Raw genomic sequence first — 12,144 nt, 5'->3', positions numbered from 1 at the left:
TTATTTTTATATATTTGAATGGCTAAATATATTATAAATAAAATTCCAAATGATTAAATTTTAATATTCCAAATAGTATTATTATTATTGTCAGTGCCTCATTAACCGAACCAATTGTATTTTTGAATGAACGTCTAATCAATTTACGCACGAACGAATAATGGCCGTGGGTTACTCACCGTAAAACTCGATTGTATCATACTCGATTTATCAACGAAATAATCTTATGGGAAAACCAAAAACCCATTGATAAACTTTTATTACAATCAAGCTTAACATGAATATATTACGTTACGTTGATGCGTCTTTTGTTTTGGATGATCATCATGCCCCTTTTAAATTCAATTTATTATCACTTAATCATAACCAATTTACAATAGATACAAGTTGATCTTGTAGTATATTGATGACTATTCCAAGAAGCGTGCGTGTGATAGGAATAAACCAATAACCTAAGATACAACCGTTCCGTTCCATACACTGCGTTTCAAAAAACAAAAACTAAAAAGAAACTTTCAAATACTATTTTAAGATTATTTTAGTTTTTGGTCTGAGTAACTATACCGATTATAAGACCCAATTGGAAACCTGTTTTTTATGTAGAAAGATATATTACAATAAAAAATTATCAACCATTTTTGTAAGCCCTACTTATTAGTACATTTTATATTCATTTTAGTAAATAAACCAATAACTTAATAGTATGATAATAATAGTAATTAAGCTAGTTTTAGAAAAGACCCTATAAATATTATTCTATCTTTGGTTTCAGTTTATAAAATCAAGCCTTATAATAGTGATAAGCACTGTACCCACACAAATATCCAAAACTGCTTGCCGGCAATTTCTGAACCCAGACCGAGAGAGGTCTTGGGTTCAAGTGCTAATTGAACACGAAATTGAATGCAAAACCGATTTTTGCTTTGCAGTTGACCTACAAAAAAAGTACGAGTAGAAATTAAATTAGTGAGAAGCCCACAAAAGGTGCGTATGAGAATCGGAAGTGTTGTGTCATAAGTTATGTGGAGAGGAAGTTAAGTTATTATTTATTATACTATATTTTATGTAGGCTCTGCACTTGACACCAATATAAATGCAGTGACACATGGTTAAGCCCAAGAAGGGTGCGTAAAAACACGGAAATATTATTACGTCAAGAAAATCATATCTTATCAAATCGAAGGTACTACTACTCATTGCTTAATACGAATGCTTACGCAACTTTTAAGTGAAAATGTCCATGTATCATGCCGTAATATATAGAAAAAACTACCCGCTGGCCATGGTCAGGATCATCCATCGAATGGAGTTATCGTGTGGTCGGTCCGCTTCCTGTGAATGGAAAAACACGCTGATAAGGAACGGATGGATGGGCGACAGCACAACATAAGTAAGGAAGGTTAGTAACTTTTGATGTCAGTGACTCAGTGGGGCACTATCTTGTTTATTGCATTTCTCCGCGAATGCATACACTCTCGCCTGATAACCATATCAGGGCCAGTTTTCCACACCCCACAGCGGCGCATCCAGTAGTATCATTATCTGTATCTGCATAGGTATCCGTATCTGTATCCGAAGAGGCCTCGATTTTGAATTGCCGGGTGCAAGTTCGTGAGAAATCAATTATGGAGAACGACAAGTGTCGTCTGGCGATGGCCGAAAGCATAATGTACGAGTAGGGGAACGGCTACATATAATGTTGTATTAAATGTGTGGGCGGGAGAGCACGGATGTCTGGCCGATATGGCGAAAGTTATTTATTTATATGCGTGCGTTCAAAACACATGGTTCCTGTGCCTGCACTCGAACAATTCTGTAGTGACATAAAGAAAAAAGACACAAATATCAAGGCTTACACAATAAAATAAAGTAAATCAAATTAAATAAGGATATATATTAAAAAATGATATAAAAAGTGTTTAAAAGTGGAACTTAAAAATCAAATGTGTAGGTAAAAAGCGTAAAAAAGATTAATTTCAAACCCAAAACATTTTATTGCATACTTTTAGACGTCGTTTTAAACGATTTTAAACCTGTAGTAAAGTAGGACTTTATCTGATAAATCTGCCTTAACCCATTATAATAATGTTTAAACTTGTTTCTACCAACGTATAGCCATGAAAAATGTAATTTAAATAAATTATATAAATTAATTAATTATAATTTTTGTTTTTGTTTACGGATCAGAGCATGTGGTTCCTGTGTACGTCTGCTTCGGTCAGATCTCTCTTCCCATTGTGCAATCTGTCTGTGTGACTCAATTCGAGGCGCTTGTTCGAGTGATCTAAAATGGAAGTGGGCACATGTAGCCAGCGGTGGTCGGACATGCGATTTACATACTACCATTTCCCAAGTGCGCAAAATCGAACACGTTCCTCCTCAGACAGGAAATCAAAGCAATTACTAATTGTGTTTTACACAGCAGCGCCAAAACTTTCTCGGATGACGCATTACGGCTTGTGGCCAAATGTCGTTTTGTAATGGACAGGAAATGCCAGCCCAATTGACCTTCCTCCCCCCCCACAACCCACAACAACAACAGGCAGATGTATCTCTGTATCCGAGTAATTAATTAAAATATGCATCCAATGCACTCCGATTTTCCCTGGCCACGAGCGTTGCTCTCGCTTCTCTCGCCTTGATGTGTCCATCTGGGAAAACGCCAGCGCCTCCTCCACCTCCACTGTCACCTTCTCTTGACGATTTCCATTTAACATGTTCATTAATCACATTCGGCGGAGTTTGTGGCTCATTATCGCACGGAAAGTGTCACACGGCCAACTGAGAATTTATTGAATTCACTCACTCAATGGCAAAGGGAGCACAATTAATATGGCAGCAAGTACAAATTAAAATTCCACATCCGATTTGCATGACAAATAGGCCGCAATTTTTTTGGATATTAGCCAACAGGTTGTGGGAATCAAACAAAAGACTTCAATTTTTGACTGTTCGAACTGGTAATGCCCTTCCCTGAGGCAAACTCATCGCGATATATAGCTGACGGGCCCATTAGCTCGATCTGAAGTCGAGATAAGCCTGAAAGTCGATTTGAAATTTACGAGTGTTTTGCCATATGAATTTCTGCTGGCTCTTTTTCACACCTGAAAGCGGCTCCATGGGTGAGTGCTTCCCCAAAAATAAAAAGAGATCAAGCGATCCAGCGACCCTCTTTTTCCCATGAGTCAACAGCCCCTCTGGGTTTTGTGGCGCTTGTCAGCTGCCTGACGCACACTATATTCTTTCACGTTAAAAAAATATAAAAAAAAGGGCAAAGATTTGCATCTGAATTTCTGATGGCTCATCCATACGATTTACGCAGAAGGCGACACTGACCACAAAGAATTTTAAATTATTATATATTTGCATTATCTATTTTCTTGTTAAATGAGATCGAGGGAAAATGTCCCTGCTGCTGGCTAATATGGGAAATTATTGAAAGAAAGGAATCTTTATTGATTTAACATATGAATAATAAATTATTTATAAACTTTCCTTTTAATAAATAGATTAATGGATTCCAATAAAGTTTTACCCGAAACTCTGCATTAGACGGCCAGAAAACCCATTAAACTGCTGCCGAAAATCGCAAAATGATTAGTTACCAAGACAAAGGAGGATCGTTAACTTTGATTAGCCTGCCCAAAACTGGCTAAGTACTTCGGCGAAAGAAGATGCAAAGCCTCTCCCCGTAGCTCTGTGGGGTTTCCCGTGTCTATCCATTTCGGCCATGTCTGAATTCCCCTCACACGCACGCACCCGGCCCCGCTCTCCTGTTTGTTTCATTATCTGAATAATTTAAGCAAGTTTCACGAAAAGCCACAGAAGGCCAAGAGGAAGACGCAGAGCTGCATAACTTTGGCCATACTTCAGTTGCATTGCGTGTAATATTTAATTATAATACGCCCACCCGCTTCGCCTCCGCCTTCGGAGCCTTCAAGCTGCATCGCAACTTTACGGCACTTGCCAATTGCACTTCGGTGGCAGCAGCAGCAGCAGCCTCCTCCGGGGAGTGCGAGTGGCATAAACGTCTTGAGAGGGCATAAAATATTTAATTGTGTCACGTAACTTTCTGCCAACTGACTTGACTGACTTGGCAGCAGCGTATGGATAGATACTTATTGTGCAGTATGCATTACAATTTCAAGTTTGGAACTGACGCTGGGGAAATGGGATTACTGAAACGCCACCAAGTGATAAACGAAATTAGCCAAGACATCATCATCTCGCGGTGCGATTACCATATGAAATATACAGCTTTATTCATTCGCTTTTCTCCGGTTTTCTTCTTTGTTTAATACAATGATGTAATTAGTTTATACTTCCATATAAAAAAAATATATGAGTGAAATGTGAACATTTTCCGCCGGGGCTGAAGAACAGTGTCCAATTTTCAATTACTCAATGCGATTCAAGTCCGCCTCCAGTGCTACGTAATTTCATTCTCATTCGTTTACAACTATGCTGAGCAGAGAGTTTCTTCAGATGTAGTTAGGTTTTGCTTTAAGTCGAGTCTTTGTATTTCGTATGTTGCGAATTCATTTGCCTTTCCTTAGAGGATACACACATAATATATATTTATATTTAATTTCTAGATCGGGGTTGCTGCTCCTCGTATTTGTTCCTGCCATCCCTTGGGTAGTGGTGTTGTGGTTAAAATAAAAATTCAAACAGCTAAGACATTTCATTTCTTGCTTAGAGGTGCGCGTGTAGGTGTCTCCGAACGACAAAACGGGATCATAAAATAATTTAATGGTTAAATTAAGAATATATATGGGCTTAGGGCAGCGTGTAACGAACGTAGGGCACCTCCACATCCTCGCCGTCGACGTCGTTGCAGCAGATCTCGAACACCAGCGAGCGCTCGTGCGATTCGATGCGGCGCTTGGACACGCGACGCACCACCTCCGACATCGGCAGCGGCAGACGCTCGGAGCACTTGGCCTTGGGCATGAAGAACGAGTACAGCATGGATACGCCCTGTGACAGCATCGTGATCTTCAGCTTCTCCTTCTCCTCAAAGTAGCTAAGGAATTCTTGCAGCGACAGCTCGCCGGTAACCTCAAAGCGGTCCCACAGCGTCCACTCCTTGCCGTAGTACTTGTTTTTGGCGGCGGGCAGCGGCTCCGAGAAGGCCATGAACGGTAGCGCCAGATTGACAAAACCATTCTTGAACTGGTCGAGATTGCGGTGGCCGGCAATCAGCTTGATCACCTCCAGCACAGCCAAGCCGGAAAGCACCGATGTGGTGGTGGCAATGGCGGGTATGATTTTACCCGCAATTAGCTTGGACTTGTGACGATCGGCCGGTGGAATCTTATAGTTCGTGGCGCGCAGATTCGAGCAGGCCACAATGAAGTCCATGTGCAAGTTGCTGTCGTCGTCCTTCTCAAACTCCAGAGGAGTGATCTTTGAGTTCTTGTCGACGTTCTTCAGCAGCTCCGTTATGATCTTGTCCATACGATCCTGGTCCACCTCGCCATCATCAAAGTTGTTGGCCGCGGCGGCGGCAGCTGCTTCATTAGTCTCGATCCTAACGCCCGAACGTGGCTTAAATTCTGGCACCTGAAAATCAAACAATTCAGAAATGGCTCCCTTTTGAATTTTATGCGAAAAGACTAACCTTAACCTGTTGCACCAACTCGGCAATCGTCTCGCGATTGCGCACCTGTTCAATGCCATAAACCTCCGCTCTCAGATTGGCAGCCGCATAGATGTAGTCCAGATGCATGGGATCGTTCACATCAAAGACGAGTGGATCAGGACAGCGCTTGGGTCCAGACCAAAACGGCTGACCACTGGAGGTGATCTGATCGGGTGGGAAGTTGAAGAGCAGCTGCTTGATCTGGTTGGCATATTGATCCTCCCAATAGAGACGGGCCCACTCCACGCAGTGAGCAAAGCTCTTTGGCTTATCGTCAACCAGGGCTTTCTGTAGATTTTAAAAAAATATATGAGGTTAAATATATTTTACGCAGATGAGCTCATTAAACCCAAACTCACCTTGATGGAATCGAGAATCTCGAGGGGCTGAATGCCTGGCAACTTGGCAATGCGCTCGGTGAACTGCGGGTCGCCTATATATTGAGCAGCGTTCTCGGCATTCTGCTTGAAGACACCCTCGAAGGCGTCGCGGGCCCACTGCAGAGTGTGTTCGATGGCATTGGGGAAGTTCTTCAGGGTGCAGATCGGAATGCTCTTCTCTGGAGGATCCTGAGACGAGCTGTACGACTCGGTGGCGAAGGGCACGATCACCTGGACGTTGCCCAAGGTGCCCAGTGTTCCGGTCTCGACCAGCGGGATGCGGTTGAATATGCACTTACGATCCATGTAGATACGGGCATCTACATTATCCAAAGCATTGGCCACGCCGTCCAGCTTGCCGAAGAAATCCTCGGAGAAGACCTTTTCGGTTTCAGCGCCGACGCGCAGCTCATAGGACGTGACGTTTACTTCTGGGTTCATGCGCTTAATGGCATCGGCTGCCGTCAGCGATTTAGGCTTCTGCACGTCGTGTGGGCGGAACAGGAACTGTCGGTTCAGATTAGACTTCTCGATGAGATCCATGTCCGTGACGAAAATCTGGCCCTTGCCCACGCCCAGGCCGAGCATTCCAAAGTTCTTCAGCAATTCGCAGCCAATGGCGCCGGCTCCAACAATGAACCACTTGGAATCGGCTAGCTTATCTTGGAACTTTTTGCCGAAAATGGCGATCTGGGCATCGTAGCGTGAGCCCACAGGCTGGGCGTCCGCCTCCGTCACACCTTCTGCAGGCAGGCACTCCAGGGCATCGTAGTACAGCCACTGGAAGATCGGAGTGAACTTTCCACTGCACGCCTTGAGCACCTCCTGGGCTACAATGCCGCCAATGGCCGCATCCAGCGGGCATATGTTGCCCGAGCAGATCTTGGCGAACTGCAGCACCAGCTTTTCGTCGATATCCCCGTTACTGCTGTCCCGGCACAGCTGCAAGAATTTGTTGGCGTCCTCGTCGTTCCAAGGACGCGGCAAAGCTCCATTGTTGGCATTGCGGTAGGATGCCAGCGCTTTAAATGCCAAGTGTAGCGTGGCAGGCGCATCAAGCTTGGCGAAGTCAGAGATCAGGAACTCTGGCTCCTCGGTGGCCAGCGCCAGAGGCTTGAAACTGACCGTCTTGGGCATCTTCACCTGCGTAGCCACGCCGCCGCTCTTGTACTCGCCCAACTTGCTGGTGTCGCCGATGCTAAAGGTATAAGGTCCCAGCACGGTGATTTTGATGGGCTGGCAGCCGTTAAGCTCCTGCATACCCTGCACCTCAGAGAAGGTGACGTGGTCGCCGTCGTTGAAGCCGTGGCGGGTCTCATCCAGGCACGTGACCACTCCTTGAGCGTCGTGAGTGATGCTGGCTATCATGGTAGACACAGGCTGGGCGCCATCCTGATCGTAGATGGTGAAATTCTCGCCGAAGTCACAGAACACCTTGGCAAACAGGCCGCGCGTTTCGGCGATGATCAGAGCAATGTCGTTATCGTGGGCGAACTGGCCGATCCTTTGCTGCTCGGCGGCATCCGAATTGGTGAGCACCACGACGCGGAACTGGCGCAGGAAGTCCTCCGTAAGTGGACCCGTGTAGGTGACCGTACGCACATAGTTATTTAGTTCGGCGAGCTGGGCGCAGGAGGCCTCGGCACGGTTCTTGCCGATGTCGGCCTCGGTGAGATAGAACTGCGATGACAAGTCTTGGAGCTGCAAGGCAAAACGAAATCAGAATTAAAATCCAAAATAAATTGCATTGTGGTGATGAAATTGGCCAGAGGCGGGAGGAGGGGGCGACGGAGACGGCGGTTATGACTAACAAAAGAGTATTTGTTGCGTTTCCAAGTATAAAACAAAAGCGAAAGACGGCAGCAAAGCGGAATGCAAAAACATTTCCAGACCGCTATGCGCGCACACACACACACACAAATAGTGAACACTCTATAGCGGTCTCGTTCGCACACTTTTCGCATGGCGCAGACTTTTGTCGCAAATAGAAAAAGAAAGAAAAACGAATTACTTTTTTCTTTTTTGCAAGCGAAAAGGCTAGAACCGAGAAGCTAACCTAACCTAATTTCGCGCGAAAATCTCTGGAAAAGCGGCCGCGTATGAATCACAATGCCAGGGTCTGCACCCCCCGTTAGTTTTTCTCTGTGCATTTCCCGCGCACTCCGCTCTGTCAAAGGAAAATTATCGATTTTTTCGCCACTCCCCCCGCCTCCGTTGCTGCGTAACGGAACACACATACCCCACAAGTTGCTGTGTCATGCAGGGTGATCGATTTCACACCGCCCAGAATCACATTCTTGGCTATCTCCAGCCCCAGTCCTCCCAGGCCAGAGAGCAGGATGTCCGAGTTGGCCATCCGGCGCATGGCATCATGCCCGAGGACGTACAATTGGCGCGAGTACAGCGACTCATCGATGTCTCCGCCGGCGGCGGCATTATTGGCAGCCATGCTACTAGCTCCTAAATGCCGACTGTTACTGCTGTTGCTGTTGTTATTGCTGTTACTGGAGCTGACGTTGTTGTTGGCGGTGGTACTAGAGCTGCTTCTGGAGGAGCTTGAGTTGGCTTCGGTGTCCAGGTTGTTCCGCTTCTCCGGGCGCTTGCTACTTTCCTTTTCCACTGCTGACGAAGTACTAACGTCGTCGCTGTTCGCTTTCGCCGCTGTTTCGTTCGCTCGCTTCGCAGTCGCATTCAGAGCACACGTGTCAGAAGTAGACGACGATACACACAGCTCCAGCTGCTGCTCTATTGTTGTCTCGCTCGAAATGTCAACGCCGCCTGCTTTGTCGTGATTTTCGTAGTTGTTGCTGCTGCTCGTCGCAGCGCCGGCTTCCTCGTTCTCGGCCGTTGCCAGCCCCAATCTTCGCTTCTTGGCCAGCGGAGACCCGTCGGAGCTGCTGCAGGCCGGTGAATCGGCCATCAATTGCTGACCGCTCGATGCCATTTCTCAGAACTGTCGAGAATATTTGCGAAAATGCGACTGTTGCGGCTGCCCCGCTCACCCCTCGCACACGCACACCAGACCACTTCGCACGCACACTGCGACACAAACCCACACGCACAATGAGACACGGACACAAAACGCGCAAGCACGAGAACGGAACGTCTGGCCAATTGGTTTTGCCTTCGTTTCACTTTCTGTCCACGGCCCGGAGTAGATTCCGGCTTTATTGCACAATGGTCAGGGTCAAATACAGAACACTCAACTCGCAGGTCGAAGCACGATCCAAATCCAAATTGCAATAATATCGATAGTATCGATAGTGGCTGTGCTGCGTGATACCTCGATGTTATTTTTCCACAATCGATATATCGCGTTGTAAGTTAATATCGATATATTAATATGTATTTCCCGAGCAACTGAATATCACAAAATTTGTTGCTTCATTTTAGTTCAAAATTGATTGGTTTTTTATAATCCTGTATTCCCAAAGAGCTTGCATCTGCATCCACCGTCCGTTGAACAAACTGCCCATAAGGTTTCGCCGTTCCGATATTTCTCATTTTGTACCGCATCCGAGTCGAGTGCATCTATATTTAACCACCGTTTGTTGACGATAGTAAGGCGATTCAGTAAAGAAATGATTTGCCCCGTTTCACTGAAGATTAGGTCTCGGTAGTGGTTCGCAAGACCAAATATTCGATGTATCGATACTATCGTGAGAGGTGTGTGGCGAGGAACAATTGAAAAATGGAATTTAAAATGTGGCGCCAAAGCTGCAAGCATCCCCAAATAACTCGTTGGTGTTTTCCTATATATTCTTGCTCCAAAATGTACCCATTTGCTACTATTTAATATAAACCCCCTACCTCTACTTTATTTTATAGATTTTTTTTATTCTAATTCTTTTAAGACGATTTTGTCAATGTCCGAAAGTGTGTAGGGGCCCTATTCGAAAAAAATTACAGATTTTGTTCCTAAATAGAACCAATGGAAAATGGAACTTTTTCTTATTGTTTGTCAAAACACGTGGTCAGACGTATAATTTTTGATTTTTGTGAGTCGAAATCTCGGAGACCTCGATAAAAGAAACTCAAAAGATGTCTTCATCGCAGAATAAACGGACCAACAAGTCAGGAGGAAACGCCGCCGGAGTAGGATCGGGATCGGGAAAGGATTCTGAGAAAGGACCAGCACCAGTGCATCCGCACCTGTCTCTCCCTTGCCCAATTTGTTTGCTGCCCATTGAGCAGCCTGCCATAACCAAATGCGGACACATTTTCTGCTTTGGTTGCCTGAACATAGTTGCTTGGTCCTCCTACCCTCGCTGCCCGCTCTGTCGCAAAACTCTTTAATTACAAAAAAACTACACAGGCAAGTAGAAATATACATATATGTATATTTTTTTTAAATTAATTATTGTTAAATTCCCTTTCAGCTGTAGCCAAATAGTACTTTATATATATTCCTAAAGGAATCACATTTGGACGGCCTCTACTTCAAGAAAACTACCATTTTTCTGTAAACTCATCACAATTTAAAAAAAAAAGAGAAATATGTTTATATGTATATATCAGTTAAATATATACATCTATGTATAATGGTTACATAAATATGTAAGTAAACTCAGATCTCAATAGATTTATTTTTCAAAAATTCTTGTTGAATAGTATTACATTATCCTCTTTTAAAGAGCGCAAAATTTTCGAAATTTCGAGCCATTTTAGTGTGCCCAGCTGCCGGGGAGTCTGAGAAAAATCAATGGCAACATCGATATTGGATGCTGCCTATCGATGTCGATGTTTTAAGACATCGATGTCCGTATCGATATTTCTCCAACTTTAATTTTTCTAGCCGTCAGGCAACACCTTCAACTGAGTAGTGTTGTACAATTTCTTTTGGGCGCACTTTTTGAGGTATTTTGAAATTATCAAATACATTATTATAACATGTTTTAATATGATTTAACTTTGTAAAAAATTTGGGAAGAATAATCAAGCAATGTTAATCTTGTAAGTATATTATTTTACATTATAAAATGAATACAATGCATACATAGAGTTTGGTAACATATTTTCAAATTTTTATTTTTCCTTAATTATGTTTATATTTTTCCTTATAGTTTTAAATAGTTATATATTAAAATACATTATTTTAAAACAGAAGTAACCAAAATTTAAGTAAATTCAAATAAAGATGAATAAAATTAAGTTTCACTACGAAAGCTGGTTTACTTTTTTTAAACAATAATTACATACTTTATTTGGCCTCGACTCTCAATTGAAATATATCCTGATATATATCCAACGGAACCATCAATCTGTCGGCACTTGAGGCAATTATCCTTGGCCAGAAAACTCAGATCGTGGCACGCGCGCCCCTCGGCGATTGTCCAACTGACCCACAGCCGAGTCCTTGGGCCGTCCCTTTCAGCACTTTCCAGTTTCGAGTTCAATATCCTTTGAGAGCGGCTAATCTATTTTCGGCCGTCCTCTCTGTTCAACGGTAGTCGAGCATGAAAATGCGTAAATTTCCACGAAAAACACAGGAGTACCGGTCCTGGCGGGGGTGTCCTTTTCAAGTGTTGAGAGCGTGCCATTAGGAAAATACGGAAAAATACGAGGGGGAAAACAGCTGCAGGATCTAAAGTCCGGATCTCGTCGAGGAGCAGTTGCGTAAAATGCATTTTAATTTAGAGCCACAGCTGCGCGAAATACTGCGCTCCCGTTTTAGGCTCACTCCCTTCTCTCCCTTTGGTAGCTCCTTTTAGTGCTCTAATTTTAGCCCGATCTCGATTAGGAGCGAAAACTAGCCGCGGACTTTATCGCGTGCGGTGTGTCCTTGTCGCGTGGTAATGCCACGAATTCTGGACAAATTAGCATACTGATCCGATGTGGGGGTGTCCTTTGCTGCCCATCTGTCCACCGAAATATCCTGCATCGCGTGCCTGCTGCATACAGAGAGGAAGGCATTCAGGGATTCGGGGATGCGTCCTGGTACCTCTGCCTTAATTAAGTCTCCTCACATATGGCACATCGCATCCCTATGCAAATTTTTTCACCCATTAATCAATTTAGGAATGTAATTTGAATATGAAAACTCGAAAAAAAAGGAAAATAATGGCTGGCACTATTAATTTCGGTGCTGTCATCGAATCGAAGGGTAGAAATGCTTATTTC

General features: G+C 44.1%; 2 protein-coding genes and 1 long non-coding RNA gene across 4 annotated transcripts in view; 1 reads left to right on the top strand and 2 right to left on the bottom strand.

Moving 5' to 3' along the window:
• Nucleotides 1-1,826, bottom strand: part of Mmp2 (Matrix metalloproteinase 2) — an 88,299-nt gene extending 86,473 nt beyond the window's left edge. Inside the window, exons 1-2 of one of the 2 annotated variants that reach the window (XM_070284761.1) lie at nt 1,409-1,826; nt 1,218-1,332 (exon numbers count right to left, since the gene is read on the bottom strand). Coding sequence is in view for 1 of the 2 variants with exons in the window: in XM_070284760.1 (XP_070140861.1) it covers nt 1,223-1,300 (78 nt within the window). In the remaining variant the exon portion in view is untranslated. The remainder of the gene's footprint in view (nt 1-1,217; nt 1,333-1,408) is intronic. The other variant, XM_070284760.1, reaches the window with a different exon arrangement.
• A 2,400-nt stretch (nt 1,827-4,226) lies between these two features.
• Uba1 (ubiquitin-like activating enzyme 1) lies at nt 4,227-9,244 on the bottom strand. The gene is made up of 4 exons (XM_017172085.3): nt 8,264-9,244; nt 6,004-7,725; nt 5,624-5,932; nt 4,227-5,565 (listed from the first exon to the last, which is right to left on the bottom strand). Exons 1-4 carry the CDS (start codon nt 8,966-8,968, stop codon nt 4,780-4,782), a joined length of 3,522 nt encoding a protein of 1,173 aa, XP_017027574.1. The 5' UTR covers nt 8,969-9,244; the 3' UTR covers nt 4,227-4,779.
• Nucleotides 9,245-9,892: 648 nt separating this feature from the next.
• On the top strand, nt 9,893-10,596 carry LOC138928052 (uncharacterized). The gene is made up of 2 exons (XR_011444537.1): nt 9,893-10,339; nt 10,404-10,596. It is a non-coding gene; the product is annotated as an uncharacterized lncRNA (long non-coding RNA).
• Nucleotides 10,597-12,144: the final 1,548 nt, after the last annotated feature.

The sequence above is a fragment of the Drosophila kikkawai genome, chromosome 2R (genome assembly GCF_030179895.1).
Source record: "Drosophila kikkawai strain 14028-0561.14 chromosome 2R, DkikHiC1v2, whole genome shotgun sequence".
NCBI lineage: Eukaryota > Metazoa > Arthropoda > Insecta > Diptera > Drosophilidae > Drosophila > Drosophila kikkawai.
Note: the sequence above shows the minus strand (reverse complement) of the source record. Positions and strands in the feature narration are given on the sequence as shown.

Excerpts from the sequence above, each read along its gene's own strand:
- Uba1 (XM_017172085.3), bottom strand. The coding sequence starts at position 8,968 with ATGGCATCGAGCGGTCAGCAATTGATGGCCGATTCACCGGCCTGCAGC. Across the intron at positions 7,726-8,263 it reads ATGACACAGCAACTTGTGGG|CTCCAAGACTTGTCATCGCA; the intron begins GTATGTGTGTTC and ends TTTGCCTTGCAG. Across the intron at positions 5,933-6,003 it reads AGATTCTCGATTCCATCAAG|AAAGCCCTGGTTGACGATAA; the intron begins GTGAGTTTGGGT and ends TAAAATCTACAG.